Below are 13,454 nucleotides of genomic sequence, written 5' to 3'. Positions count from 1 at the left end.
AAGAGGCAGCACCACCCCTGCCAGCCTGGCTTCCTCTCCCCCTCCCGAGGTAGGGTCTGGGGCAGAGAGAGGACTGGAGAGCTGCTTGCTCCTCCCTTGCCCCAGGCTAACCCCTGGCCCTTGCCCCTGCTGGGGTACCACGCTTTTGGCACTCCCTTCTCCCAGAGCTTTGGGCGGGTGGGGTGGGCGGGGGTGGGCTGTGGTTTCCTGTGTTGGCTGTTTGTGCCTGGCCCAGAGTGCCCGCTGCCTGCCTGGGCTTCCTGCCCTGTCTTGTTTCCTTGTGCCCCCCTCCCCCCCCCCTCCGGGGGAGGCAGCAGCCAGAGATTGAGCAGTAGCCTTTGGGGGCACCCTACTGCCAGGCCGTGACTGCTTCCCGAGGCCTGGCCACTTGGGCACTGGCTACGGGAGCCAAGTGAGGTGACCTCCGGCTTGTCTAGGCAATGCCACTTAGTCCGGTAGTTTCCAGAAGGGCAGAATCCCCTCCAGAAGCACCCTGTTCAAAGACCCCAGACTGGAAGGTCTGGGGCCAGGAGTTTCCATGTCCCAGCAGGGTTAGGGTTGCCTTGACATCACCCTGGGGCTGCAGGTGGGGTGGGGCTGGAAACTCCCAGACAAAATGGTTGATTTGCATGGTCTCCTTTGGCAGGAGGTGGGCGGAAGTGGGGAGAGCTGCTAGGAACTAGGGTGAGGGGAAGGCCCCCCAAGCCTGGAAGTCCCCATACAGAGGGTCCCAGAGCAATACCTTGGTTCTTGAGCAGATTTCCTGCTGGGCTCTGAATCCTTGACCTCCCCACCCGGCTGAGTCACCACCTCAGGAAGCGGAAGTGACCTGGGTGGTAGAGGAGAGCTTCTAGGGACCAAGGAGTCCTGACACCCAGGAGAAAGGGGACTCGGGACCTTGTTGTCTTGAGGGCTGCCTCTCCCCGAGTCAGTGGCTGAGGATCCCACCACTAATACTCCCAGCAAGTTCCTGTTCTTTCAGCTACCACAGGGTCCTAGCAGCCCATTTCCTCTCTAGAGGTGTCTGCCCACTGCGTGTGGAAGCATGGGCCCTCCAAGCGTGTTCTCACTGCCTCTTTGGGATGGTTCTGAGCTGGGCAATAAGACTGGTGGGCTGGCTGGTGAACCAAGGAGAGGCTCCCAAGGTGGGGGCAGCTGGAAATAGGCAGGTTGCCCTGTCGAAGCCTTCCTCGTCTCCCTCCCCCAGCTGAAGTCAGGTGCACTTTAACCCTTAGGTCACTTCCCACCCCCACCCCCCCGCACCCCACGTTGCACCAGGAGGGCAAGATCTCAGGCAGGCTTTGTCTCAGCAGCCTCCTGGGCTCCATTCTCATAAGGTCTGCTCCTGGCCTCTTCACTCAGGTGACTGGCACCTGCTCCCTGTTTGTGAGCACATGTCACTGCTCCCCACCCTACCCTCTAAGAGGCAGCCACAGCGCTGTGTTCCCAGAGCTCCATCCCTTTCCTTTCACCTATCTCAGGGGCTCCTGGCCTGGTGCTGGGAAGCCCCTTCACTCTGTTTAAAAACTGCACCCACCAGGAATCAGCTTTCCTGCCTCCCATCCCCAGGGTTTTCCAGGTCTCTTCCAGGGACTGTGAGTGCTAGAGGAGGACAGGGGTCTCTGGGATCTGGGGCAGACCCCTGAGGGGCAAAGGGGGGAGGTGTGAGATGGGAAGCTCCTGACTCATCTGTACTTGACTCAGCTCGTCCTGCTGCTGGGTGGGAGCGAGGGGGTGGAGTCCTAGAGGGGAGGGCAACTCCAAGATTCTTCTGGAGAGGAGGCTCAGCCTGACTGGGTACCCTGGAGAGGACTAATTTTCTAACAGCCCCTTCCCAAATTATTAGATGTCCCAATATTTGAAGCTGTGAACAGAGGAAAGTGGGTGGCCTTTGCCCTGCCCCAACCCCGGGGGGCTGGGTCCAGTGACCTGCGGCGTGTGGGAAGCCCATCTGTCGGGTGCAGGCTCAGATGAGCTGTCATGACTTGAGGGGAGGACACTGCAGTGGAGGGGAAGCACCAGGGGAATGGGGTCTTGGTGCTGCCATGTAATGGTCATGTGACCCAGGGGCCTGTCACTTCCTTTTCCCAGATCTCAGTTTCCTCCCTGTGAAATGGGGATAACAATGCTGTCATGGCAGGTGGTTGGTAGTTTTGAGGATCAGCAAGGTGGTGAAGGTGGAAGCCTGAGACCCATGTCAGCCCCATAGGCCTGCCCTTAAGCCCAGGTGCCCTCCAGCTCTCCCCGCCTCAGTCCCCCCAACCCCCCGCACCCGTCCCGCGTGATGCAGGAGATGGGGGCTGGCAGCAGGCTGCTTCCCAGCCAGGCCCTGGACTTTGGAATCTTCCCCTGAGGAGCCTCCCTCCCTAGAGACAGAGCTGGAGCGGGAGTGGGGGGGGGGGGGAAGGCCAATTGCCCCGGGGTTAAGTTAGGGTTAGACTCCCACAGGGTCACTGATGTGGCCCCCCCCACAACACCGCCCAGGTCCCAGCCCAGCCTCTGGCAGCTCGACAGGGAATGTGGGCCGGTGTCTGGCTGGGCCTGTCACCGGGACAAAGCTTCTGGCCCAAGACCTCCTCCTCTCCCCCCACCCCTTTCTGGGATCTGCGGGGGAAGTGGGGGGACAGGGCTGGGGGCAGTCGGGTGAGGCTTCTGTGTTTGTGTAAGTCTGTTTGTTGGTGTATCTATGGCCCCGTGTGTGTTTCTTTGTGACTACCGGGCTCAACTTTCTATGGCTCGCTTGTGGCCGGGCCTCAGTCTTTTCATCTGTTCAATGAGTCGACGCGCTCCCTCTCTGCCCTCTGGCCGCCTCTGGAAACATGCCCCAGGCTGCTTCTGTGCTCCTGCTTTGGCCAGCGCCTCCCTCGCCCTCCCGCACACCTCCGCGGGCCGGCGTGAGCGCGCCTCTAGTTTCCTGGGCTCCGTGCGTGTCTTTGTCTCCCCGTCCACGTGTGAGCTGCGAGTGTGTGTGAGTCAGAGTTTGGGTGCTGGTGGGTGCCAGGGCCCCTGCCTGGCGGCGCCTAGCGCTGGACCGAACCTCGGCCCCGCCGTGGCGCGCGCCAGGCCCCTCGCCGCACTTGGCCGTGGGTCTGTCCGGGCGGCGCGTGCGGGGCCGGGAGAGGCACGCTGCAGTCCTGCCCGTCGCCCGCTCCCCGGCTCGCTGGCTCGCTGGCTCTCTCGCTCGCTCGCTCGGCCTCTCCGCTCTGGTTCTGCCGAAGGGGGCGGGGTGGGGTGCTGGGGCGGGGGGAGGGGAGGCTCCTGCATTCTTGCGGTCGGGGAGGAATCTGAGCCAGCGTTACTGGTCTCCAGAAGAGCCCAGCTGCAGCCCCGGGGCCCCGCCAGGCCTCTCGCTGCCCGCCCGGGCCTGCTGGGATGGGCACGGGCTAGGCCTCGAGCTGGGGGCGGGGCATCGCCCCTACCCGCGGCCCCCTTCCCGCCTGGGCGCCCAGGGGCAGGGCTCAGCGCTGGGGGCGGGGCGCCAGGGGGTCCCCCGCCCCCCGGGTGAGGGGCGTGCCTGGGGGCGGGAGTCCCCCCGGGGGCCTTGACAGACCTCGCGGCCGCCCCAAGCGGGCACTTTTGCAACCCATCCTTTTAGTGAATTCTGCCCCTGCGGCCCGGGGGGCCTTGCTAGAGACTGCAAGCTCCCTGAGGGTAAGGTGCGGGAGGAATGGGGATAGGACCGGCCACTAGGATACAGGCCCCCGACTAGTAATCCTTCCTTGCCAGTCACACCCTACCCTATCCAGTTCCCTAGTCCCAGGGCTGTTGGGTCCTCCCGTCTCCCCTCCCCTTCTCACACCCCCTCCCCAAGTCACAAGTTTTCTCTTTGGGGCTTGTTGCTGCAGTCCCTGCTCCAGTACCGAGTACCTGGCTGGGCCCTGGGCACGCACAGGGGCCGTAGCCCCACTGTGTGTGGGAACCATGAGGATCCTGGCTAACAAGACAAGGTGTGTGGGTGTCGCGGAGGGCGGGATATGTGTGTGGAGTGAGGGGAAGGGAAGGGCCCAGTGGTGATGGGACTGAACTGTGCAGGCTTGGAGAGCGAGCCCCCCTGAGTACCTGGCTTCCAGGCCACCGGCGGGCTAAAGGGAGGTCAGAATGGGAAGGCCTGCCCCGAGGCAGGAGCCCACAGCTTTAGTGCCTGGGCCCAGGGGACAGAGGGGAATGGCAACCAGCTAAGCCTGCTGTTCTAGTCCCTTCCAGCCCTTTCCTCTTAAAAACGGTTTGAGCAGACCCCTGCCCACCCCACTGTCGGGTCCGATGGCGCCCTCTGGCCTCAGTCTAGCTGGGGGTGGGAGCTGGAGGGAGGGGCGGTGCCTGCCTCCCTCCCCTTCTCCAGGAGAAGCCGGCAGACAGGGCCAGGCGGGGCAGCAGCAGGACAGCAGAGCTGAAATAAATCTGAGCTGGTGTGGAATGAGGGGGGATAAATATCCTCTCCCGTGATGTGATCTTTCCAGCGGCTATTAATAGGTCTCCGGGGAGGGGGAGGCGGTGGGGGGAGCGGGCTGGAGCTTAAAGGGCCCGCAGCCTAGGCTGCAGGAATCCTTGGCTTCAGTCTGCTTTGCACACCAGTCCCCTCCCCTTTTTTTTTTCCTGCTCCTGCCTGCCGGCCAGGCATACTAGTAGACCCTCTTGAGGCATTCCCCTCCTGCTCTGGGGAGCTGTCTGGACCAGTGGGTACCGCTCTCTGGTGTGCTTTTCCCCACTTCCCCAGGGGAATGGGGCTGGGGCATGAGCAGTGACCCTCAGGTCCTGTGCCCCTTCCATGCTGGTGTTGGGACACATGGCAGTTGAGGTTTGGGGACCTTGGAAGGAGTCTGAAGACAGCAAACCCTTGAAGAGAGGATGCTTAAGTGTTGGCCAGGTGCTAGTGGAGGGGGGTTGCCATGGAGGCTTGCAGTCTGTTGGATGCTTGGGCTGGGGGTGGGTTGGCTTCTGGCAATGTGAGGCCTTGGTTTTCGTTTGAATTGTGGGGATTGGAGGGCAGAGGGGGTTGCCCCATCTTCACTGCCCAAGGTGGAGAGGGGCGTCAGCCCTTCTCTGAGGAGACATGGAGGGGGGTAGGGGATAGCTGGTGGTCTTAAGATGCCACTCAGCCCCCACCTCCCCTACCACTAGGTGAGGCAGGATGGGGCAATTAAAATCCAGGCATGCTACACCCCTAGCAAGATTAACTTTTCATGTCTCTTCCACCTTCTCCAGGTTACCCCACCCTAGGAGGAGAGAAGCTCCAGGGAGCCCGCCGCTGTCCCCCCGCGGCCACTGCCCCCCTGCCCCAGCCAAGCCAATGCACCCAGAAAATAAGTTGACCAATCATGGCAAGACAGGGAATGGCGGGGCCCAATCCCAGCACCAGAATGTGAACCAAGGACCCACCTGCAACCTGGGCTCGAAGGGCGTGGGGGCGGGGAACCATGGGGCCAAGGCCAACCAGATCTCACCTAGCAACTCAAGTCTGAAGAACCCCCAAGCAGGGGTGCCCCCTTTCAGCTCGCTCAAGGGCAAAGTGAAGAGGGAGCGGAGTGTGTCTGTGGACTCCGGAGAGCAGCGAGAGGCTGGGACACCGTCCCTGGATTCGGAGGCCAAAGGTATCCCATTTCCTGATCCCCAAGACCCCAGCATCTTCCACAGCCCTAGACTCACACTTGCTGGGAGACCATCTTTCTATCCCCCTTGCCTAATCGTCAATGCCCACTCCTCTCCAGCATTTATGCCGGGGGCACCTTTCTCTTACCCCCATTATACCCACCCATCTGGTCATTCTCTCAGGATTGGGTGCCACCCATGGAGGGGCCACACAGAGTGATGGGCCTCTGGTCTGTTGGTCTCATGCCTCTCCTGCTTCCCCACCAGAGCCCCCAGAGCGGGAGAGGGAGGTGCTCTGGGGTGAGGAGCAGACCCTCACACCTCCCAGGAACCTCCTGGTATCCTGGCTGGTGGGAGCTATGGTGTAGGCACTGGGGCCTGGAAGAGTAGCAGCAGTTTCCCCCTCCCCCCCCAGCCCTAATTAGAACCAGTTGTGGTTGGGGATTATGCTGGGCTTGGTGCTGGGTGGGGGAGGGGAGGCAGGCAGCAGGGCTGTAGAGAGAAATCAGAAACAAATGGTGTCGTGGTGGGGGCCAAGGGCTGGCAAAGTGCCCACCATGGCCGGGGCAATGCCCCCTGGGGTGGGGCATCTGGGAGACGGGGCTTGGGAAGGATCCCGGCTGTGGGAGGACAGGGCCTCTGGGTACTCTCTCTGACCCCTGCCTGCCTGGGCAGAAGTGGCACCCCGGAGTAAGCGGCGTTGTGTGCTGGAGCGGAAGCAGCCATACAGTGGGGACGAATGGTGCTCAGGACCGGACAGCGAGGAGGATGACAAGCCCATTGGGGCCACCCACAGTGAGTGCCCATCATTGCCAGGATGCTGTGGCCCATGGTGCCCCCAGAGGATAGCCGCCCTGAGGGAACCTCCCTCTCCTCACCTAGGGCTTTAGAAGGCGCAGCCTGGGAAGAGGGAGCAAAAGGTCAGGAGCCCAGGCTCCTCCTCTCCCATCTCACATCTCTGACTCAGTCCCTCCCTGCACTGTGACAGCTCAGTTGCCGCCTTCCAGGTGCTCAGTGGCCCCCCCTCTCCCTAGGGACCAGGGTGGGGTAGGTTGAACCTCAGGTGGCCTCTCCCGGCCACATCTACACCTCCTCCCATGAATTCCTGGCCTATGCTGCCACCTACTGGTTATTAGAGGGAGGGCGGTGAGGGTCCAGCATCACTGGGAGCTGGACAGCTGGCTCGGCTGCGCAAAGCTGTGCTTAAGCCTGGGTGTGAGCTGACATTGCCTGTGTCTCTGGTGCCCTTCCCTACCCTCTAACTGACTCCTGGCAAGTGCCCGGAGTGCATCACCAGGACGAGGAGTGGGTGTGGGTGGACGCCTACCCCTCTCATTCTTGCATTGATCAGCATTTATTTGGGCCTGGCACTAGTGATGGGGGAGAAACGGACATACCCCTGCCCTTGGGAAGCCCATATACATTGATTTGATGCTTTCCCTCCAAGCTTACGTCTGTGTGTGGGGAGAAACAACTTAATGCATACGAAACTAACCAGAGAATGTTAAATTGTGAACTTGTGGAAAGCCAGACTGTAGAAAGAAGGAAGAAAAAAATATGCTGGATACTTTGCTACTTTGTTTTATTTAATCCTTATAATAGCCTTGTGAGGTAGGTGTTATTATGATGCAGAGGAGGAAACAGACTCAGCAGATGTTTGTGGAAAGAGCAGATCATGTCCGTGGAGGTGGTGTATGGGATCAAATACTGAAGCCTCTGCAGCTGGATGGCACTTTAAAGGTCATCTGGTCCCAGCTACCCCCCACCCCCACCCCAGGGGACTCATTGGTGGTCCACAAGCCCCTGGCCAAACCCTTCAGTGATAGATGGGGGTGGTCACTGCTTCCCAGGACAGACCTCCTCAATTCACTTTTATAACACTAGACTGTGCCATTGTAGAAACATGAAAACACAGGGAAATCAAAGAAGAAATTGCTAACATCCCATACCTGATACCAAGGCAAGCACTTATCTGTTTTAGTTATATTGCCATTAAATTCTCAAAGAGTTCTTAATGGTAGGGCAGTATAATGTAGAAGTTAAGAGCACAGACTCTGCAATCAGACCGCCTTGGTTTATATCCTGGGTCTTCCACTTATTATTTGTGTAAATTTGGGAAAGGGCCTCAGTTTCCTCATCTATAAAAATAATCTTTTCCTCTTAGGGTTGTTGTGAGGAGTCAGTGAGTTGAGACATGTAGCACACTTAGAACAGTGTTAGCTTTTTTTTTTTTTTTTTTCTGGCTGCAGTGGGTCTTTGTTGCTGCGTGTGGGCTTTCTCTAGTTGAGGCGAGCAGGGGCTACTCTTCGTTGCGGTGCGCGGGCTTCTCATTGCGGTGGCCTCTCTTGTTGCAGAGCATGGTCTCTAGGTGCGTGGGCTTCAGTAGTTGTGGCTCGCAGGCTCTAGAGCGCAGGCTCAGTAGTTGTGGTGCACGGGCTCAGTTGCTCCGCGGCATGTGGGATCTTCCCGGACCAGGGCTCGAACCCGTGTCCTCTGCATTGGCAGGCGGATTCTTCACCACTGCGCCACCAGGGAAGTCCCCAGTGTTTAGCTTTTATTGTTATCATTGTACTAGAAGTTTCCTTATTGAAATAAAAGCCTGCCTCTCTCCCCATAACTCATCTCCAGGAGTCCTAGTTCTGTGTATTGAATGTGCACTTTCCTCTTCCCCAGGGCAGCCCTCACACATTGAGGTCAGCTCTCAAGTTCCCCCCCTAAACTTCTGGCTCTGTTATTCTATGTAAAACTGGAGAGACAGGGTCCAGAGCAGGGCCATTATGAGGTAGGAGTGTTAGAGAAGATTTCTTCAAGAAGAGGAGCCTGCCCGTGGGCCTGCGGGAAGGTGGCTGCTGCCCCAGCTCAAGGGAGACAACTTGGGGCAGTAGGTGCTGTCACTTACTGTCTGCAGGCCAGGCACTTGACTGGTGGCAAAGTTCCACCCACTCACTAGACCCATGAATGACCAAGCGTAGATCTTTTGTAGGCGAGGACTTACAGTCAGGGCTGTGACCATGGAACAAAACCTCACTCGGTGCCGAGGATGGCCAGTCTACCCTGGCAGTGAACCCAGTATGTCAGGCTTTTGTAACTCTCTCTTTTCTAAACAGTTTTTTAGTTTGTGACATAGTTGTGAACTTGCTGTAAAAATAGATTTCTTTGACCAGCCCCTCCCCCTCCTGCAGGGCTGGAGTTAGTGTTTCCATTTTACAGATGAAGGAACTGAGGCTTAGAGGGAGGAAGTATCTTGTTCATAAGGTTGCAGAACAGTTAGTGGTAGGGCTAGAGTGAAAACCATTCAGCGTTTGAATCATCAGCTGTACAAGCTCTTTGCCTTCTCCCCTCACCTGGCCAACGTGCATACACACACACAGACCACGGCGAGGGGTCGGAGCAGGGCCAAGCTCAGGGCTCTGCAGCCCCTGCCTGGTGCAGACCCTGGCTCTGCACTGCCTGGCTGTGTCACCTTGGGTGAGTAATGTCATCCCTCTGAGGCTGTCACGTGGAGTATACGACAAGTGGAGTGTACGACAGCTTCCTCCCAGGGATGTGATGATTAGGTGGAATCACATCCATAAGCGTCCGTCAGGGTGCCAGGCATGCGGGAGCCTATTCATAAGGGTCAACTTTTCCCTCTCCCTCCTCTCCACATGGTCCGCACAATTTCCATCCTTTTCAAAGCCTGGTCTAGGGCAAGTATAGAAACTAGACTAGTGAAAATGCCCCATTGGGGCCCCAGATGACCCTGTGGGCACGAGCTATGAAGCAGTGAGCCTCTCTGTCCCTGGGCATCTCTAGGATGGTACGGTAGTGACAGGGGCGGGTGGGGGGCTGTCCCCCCACTGGATCTCCTCTCTAAATCTGGGCCTCTTTCCCTCTCCTCTCTTGTGCAGATTGTAATGTAGCAGACCCAGCCATGGCGGCCCCACAGCTGGGTCCTGGCCAAGCCGCCCAACTGCCCCTCAGCGAGAGCAGCGCACCAGGCCCCCCGCATGGGCCCCCGCCAGGCCTCCGGCCCGACGCCCCCGGGGGTGGAGGCGGGGGCGTCCCGGGAAAGCCTCCCTCACAGTTTGTGTATGTCTTCACCACCCACCTGGCCAACACGTAAGTGCCTCAGCCCTTGTTTGCCTAGCACCCCTCAGCCTGGGGTCCTGAGTGAGTGCCTGCAGGGGGCCAGGGTTGGCTTGGGTTGGGCTGGGTGAGGTTGAGGGCTCCCTCCTGCCTGCCTCTCTGAGCTGTCTGTGCCCGACCCTCCTGTGTAGGGCTGCGGAGGCAGTGCTGCAGGGCCGGGCCGACTCCATCCTCGCCTACCACCAGCAGAACGTGCCCCGTGCCAAGCTGGACCAGGTGAGTGTGTCACCTGGCCTGGGCATGGTGCTCTGTGAGCAGCGGATTGGCCAGTGCATCCCCTTACCTGTCTCGTGCTCTGCCTTTGTCCTCTTGCAGGCCCCCAAAGTGCCACCCACCCCAGAACCGCTACCCCTGAGCACACCATCAACAGGCACCCCTCAGTCCCAGCCTCCTCCACTGCCGCCACCGCCACCCCCAGCCCCAGGCAGCGCCCCCCCTGCTCTGCCTTCTGAGGGGCCTCCTGAGGACACCAATCAGGACCTGACACCCAACTCGGTGGGAGCTGCCAGCACGGGTGGTGGCACTGGGGGTACCCACCCTAATACCCCTACAGCTTCCACCGCCAACAACCCGCTGCCTCCTGGAGGAGACCCCAGCAGTGCTCCCGGCCCTGCCCTGCTTGGGGAGGCCGCCACCGGCAATGGGCAGCGGAGCCTGGTGGGCTCAGAGGGCCTGTCCAAGGAGCAGCTGGAGCATCGGGAGCGTTCCCTCCAGACGCTTCGAGACATTGAACGGCTGCTGCTCCGCAGCGGGGAGACTGAGCCCTTCCTCAAGGGGCCCCCCGGAGGAGCAGGCGAGGGGGGACCCCCAGCACAAGCCCCTCCCGCCCCCCAGCAGCCACCCACGGCCCCGGCCAGCGGGCTGAAGAAGTACGAGGAGCCCTTGCAGTCCATGATTTCGCAGACACAGAGCCTCGGGGGCCCTCCGCTGGAGCATGAAGTGCCTGGACACCCCCCGGGTGGGGACATGGGGCAGCAGATGAACATGATGATGCAGAGGCTGGGCCAGGACAGCTTGACACCTGAGCAGGTGGCTTGGCGCAAGCTGCAGGAAGAGTACTACGAGGAGAAACGGCGGAAGGAGGAGCAGATCGGGCTGCATGGGGGCCGCCCACTGCAGGACATGATGGGCATGGGGGGCATGATGGTGAGGGGACCACCGCCTCCCTACCACAGCAAGCCTGGCGATCAGTGGCCCCCCGGGATGGGAGCCCAGCTGCGGGGGCCCATGGATGTCCAAGATCCCATGCAGCTCCGGGGTGGACCACCCTTCCCCGGTCCCCGTTTCCCAGGCAACCAAATGCAACGGGTGCCTGGGTTTGGGGGCATGCAGGGTATGCCCATGGAGGTGCCCATGAATGCCATGCAGAGGCCTGTGAGGCCGGGTATGGGCTGGACTGAAGACTTGCCCCCTATGGGGGGGCCTGGCAATTTTGCCCAGAACGCGGTGCCCTACCCAGGCGGGCAGGGTGAAGCCGAGCGATTTATGACCCCTCGGGTTCGTGAGGAGCTGCTGCGACACCAGCTGCTGGAGAAGCGGTCGATGGGCATGCAGCGCCCCCTGGGCATGGCCGGCAGCGGCATGGGGCAGGGCATGGAGGTGGAACGGATGATGCAGGCGCACCGGCAGATGGATCCGGCCATGTTCCCCGGGCAGATAGCTGGCGGCGAGGGCCTGGCGGGCACTCCCATGGGCATGGAGTTTGGTGGAGGTCGGGGCCTCCTGAGTCCCCCCATGGGGCAGTCTGGGCTGAGGGAGGTGGACCCACCCATGGGGCCAGGCAACCTCAACATGAACATGAACGTGAACATGAACATGAACATGAACCTGAACGTGCAGATGACCCCACAGCAGCAGATGCTGATGTCGCAGAAGATGCGGGGCCCCGGGGACATGATGGGGCCGCAGGGCCTCAGTCCCGAGGAGATGGCCCGGGTGCGGGCCCAGAACAGCAGCGGCATGATGGGCGGCCCGCAGAAGATGCTTATGCCCTCGCAGTTTCCCAGCCAGGGCCAGCAGGGATTCTCTGGGGGCCAGGGACCCTACCAAGCCATGCCCCAGGAAATGGGCAATACTCAAGACATGTTCAGCCCCGACCAGAGCTCAATGCCCATGGCAAACGTGGGTACCACCCGACTCAGCCACATGCCCCTGCCTCCTGCATCCAATCCTCCCGGCTCTGTGCATTCAGCCCCAAACCGGGGGCTGGGCAGACGGCCTTCAGACCTCACCATCAGTATTAATCAGATGGGCTCACCGGGCATGGGGCATCTGAAGTCGCCCACCCTTAGCCAGGTACACTCACCCCTGGTCACCTCGCCCTCCGCCAACCTCAAGTCACCCCAGACTCCCTCACAGATGGTGCCCTTGCCTTCGGCCAACCCACCAGGACCTCTCAAGTCACCCCAGGTCCTCAGCTCCTCTCTCAGCGTCCGTTCGCCCACCGGCTCGCCCAGCAGGCTCAAGTCTCCCTCCATGGCGGTGCCTTCTCCAGGCTGGGTCGCCTCGCCCAAGACAGCCATGCCCAGCCCCGGAGTCCCCCAGAACAAGCAGCCGCCTCTGAACATGAACTCTTCCAGCACCCTGGGCAACATGGAGCAGAGTGAGTCAACGGGGCCGGGCAAGTGGGCCCTGGCCTCTGGCGCTGGGAGCCTCCCCGGTGGGAGTATTCTTGCTGGGCCAGGGGAGTGAGTTAAGGCATCCGTGCCGGGGCCCAGAGGTGGACGGCTCTGCTCGTGGGGCAGACGCTGGCAGCTGTGTGTGAGCTTTCACAGGGAGCTCCACGTTCATCTCCCAGGCATTTCAAGGGGGTCATATTTGGGATCTCCCCACTGCCCGGGGCCCTGAGGCTGCAGGAACCGCTTGGAGACAGGTGGGCTGTAGTGACAGTGGGGGGCCTGTGTTGAGTGGGACATCTGTGCCTGGAGGAGTCAGGTGGAGGTTTGGGAGCTGACCTCTTGCTAAGCCCCCAGTGTGAGCAGCCAAATTCATCTTCCCCTCCCCAGTCACCCCTGCTCTTTCTGTCTCCCCGCTTCTGTAGGTACCCTCCCGCCTAGCGGCCCCCGGAGCAACTCCTCAGCGCCTCCCGCCAACCCTCCCAGCGGCCTCATGAACCCCAGCCTGCCATTCACTTCCTCCCCAGACCCCACGCCTTCCCAGAACCCCCTGTCACTGATGATGTCCCAGATGTCCAAGTACGCCATGCCCAGCTCCACCCCGCTCTACCACAATGCCATCAAGACCATCGCCACCTCAGACGACGAGCTGCTGCCCGACCGGCCCCTGCTCCCCCCGCCACCACCACCGCAGGGCTCTGGGCCAGGTGCGGGGACAGGGAGGGGCCGCGGGGAGAAGAGCTGATGCAGGCACTGGGCGTGGGAAGAGTTGCCACGGCCAGCAGCTGCCCCTGCAGTCCTGCTGGCTTTTTTGCGCTTCCAAAGAGCCCTGGGCGTGGAGTAGGGGGGGGTGTCCCGGGACACAGTTCCCACTCGTCACTCAGTGAAGCCAAGCCCGGAAAGCTGGAGTGGTCTTTCCACCTACTGATGTGTCCCTGGCTGGCTGGGCCAGAGCTTGGGCCTCTTGGCTTCTCACCTAAGTGCCTGGAGTCCCTTCCCTCGTAGCTAGGGCAGGCCAACGGTGAAAGCCCTCAGCCCTAGTACCAGCCTGGCTGGGGAGTGGGGAAGGATTGAGTTCTGCACCCTCCCCCAGCTGGGTGCACACGGTTCCTGACCCCCATTTCT

General features: G+C 60.8%; 1 protein-coding gene across 6 annotated transcripts in view; it reads left to right on the top strand.

Moving 5' to 3' along the window:
- Window positions 1-13,454, top strand: part of BCL9L (BCL9 like) — a 28,081-nt gene that overhangs the window by 11,210 nt on the left and 3,417 nt on the right. For 2 of the 6 annotated variants that reach the window (XM_082342118.1, XM_082342119.1), the window contains 7 exons: window positions 3,846-3,947; window positions 5,203-5,588; window positions 6,262-6,381; window positions 9,477-9,687; window positions 9,846-9,930; window positions 10,030-12,316; window positions 12,755-13,036. In XM_082342118.1, coding sequence (XP_082198244.1) covers window positions 3,922-3,947; window positions 5,203-5,588; window positions 6,262-6,381; window positions 9,477-9,687; window positions 9,846-9,930; window positions 10,030-12,316; window positions 12,755-13,036 — 3,397 coding nt within the window. In that variant the 5' untranslated portion in view covers window positions 3,846-3,921. Of the gene's footprint in view, window positions 1-3,845; window positions 3,948-5,202; window positions 5,589-6,261; window positions 6,382-9,476; window positions 9,688-9,845; window positions 9,931-10,029; window positions 12,317-12,754; window positions 13,037-13,454 lie in introns of those variants that run through there. The other 4 variants (XM_082342121.1, XM_082342122.1, XM_082342117.1 and 1 more) reach the window with 3 other exon arrangements.

This window comes from Balaenoptera borealis, assembly GCF_965194805.1.
Source record: "Balaenoptera borealis genome assembly, chromosome: 11".
Classification (NCBI taxonomy): domain Eukaryota; kingdom Metazoa; phylum Chordata; class Mammalia; order Artiodactyla; family Balaenopteridae; genus Balaenoptera; species Balaenoptera borealis.
The sequence above is the reverse complement of the archived record's forward strand: the minus strand, read 5'-3'. Positions and strand labels throughout refer to the sequence as shown.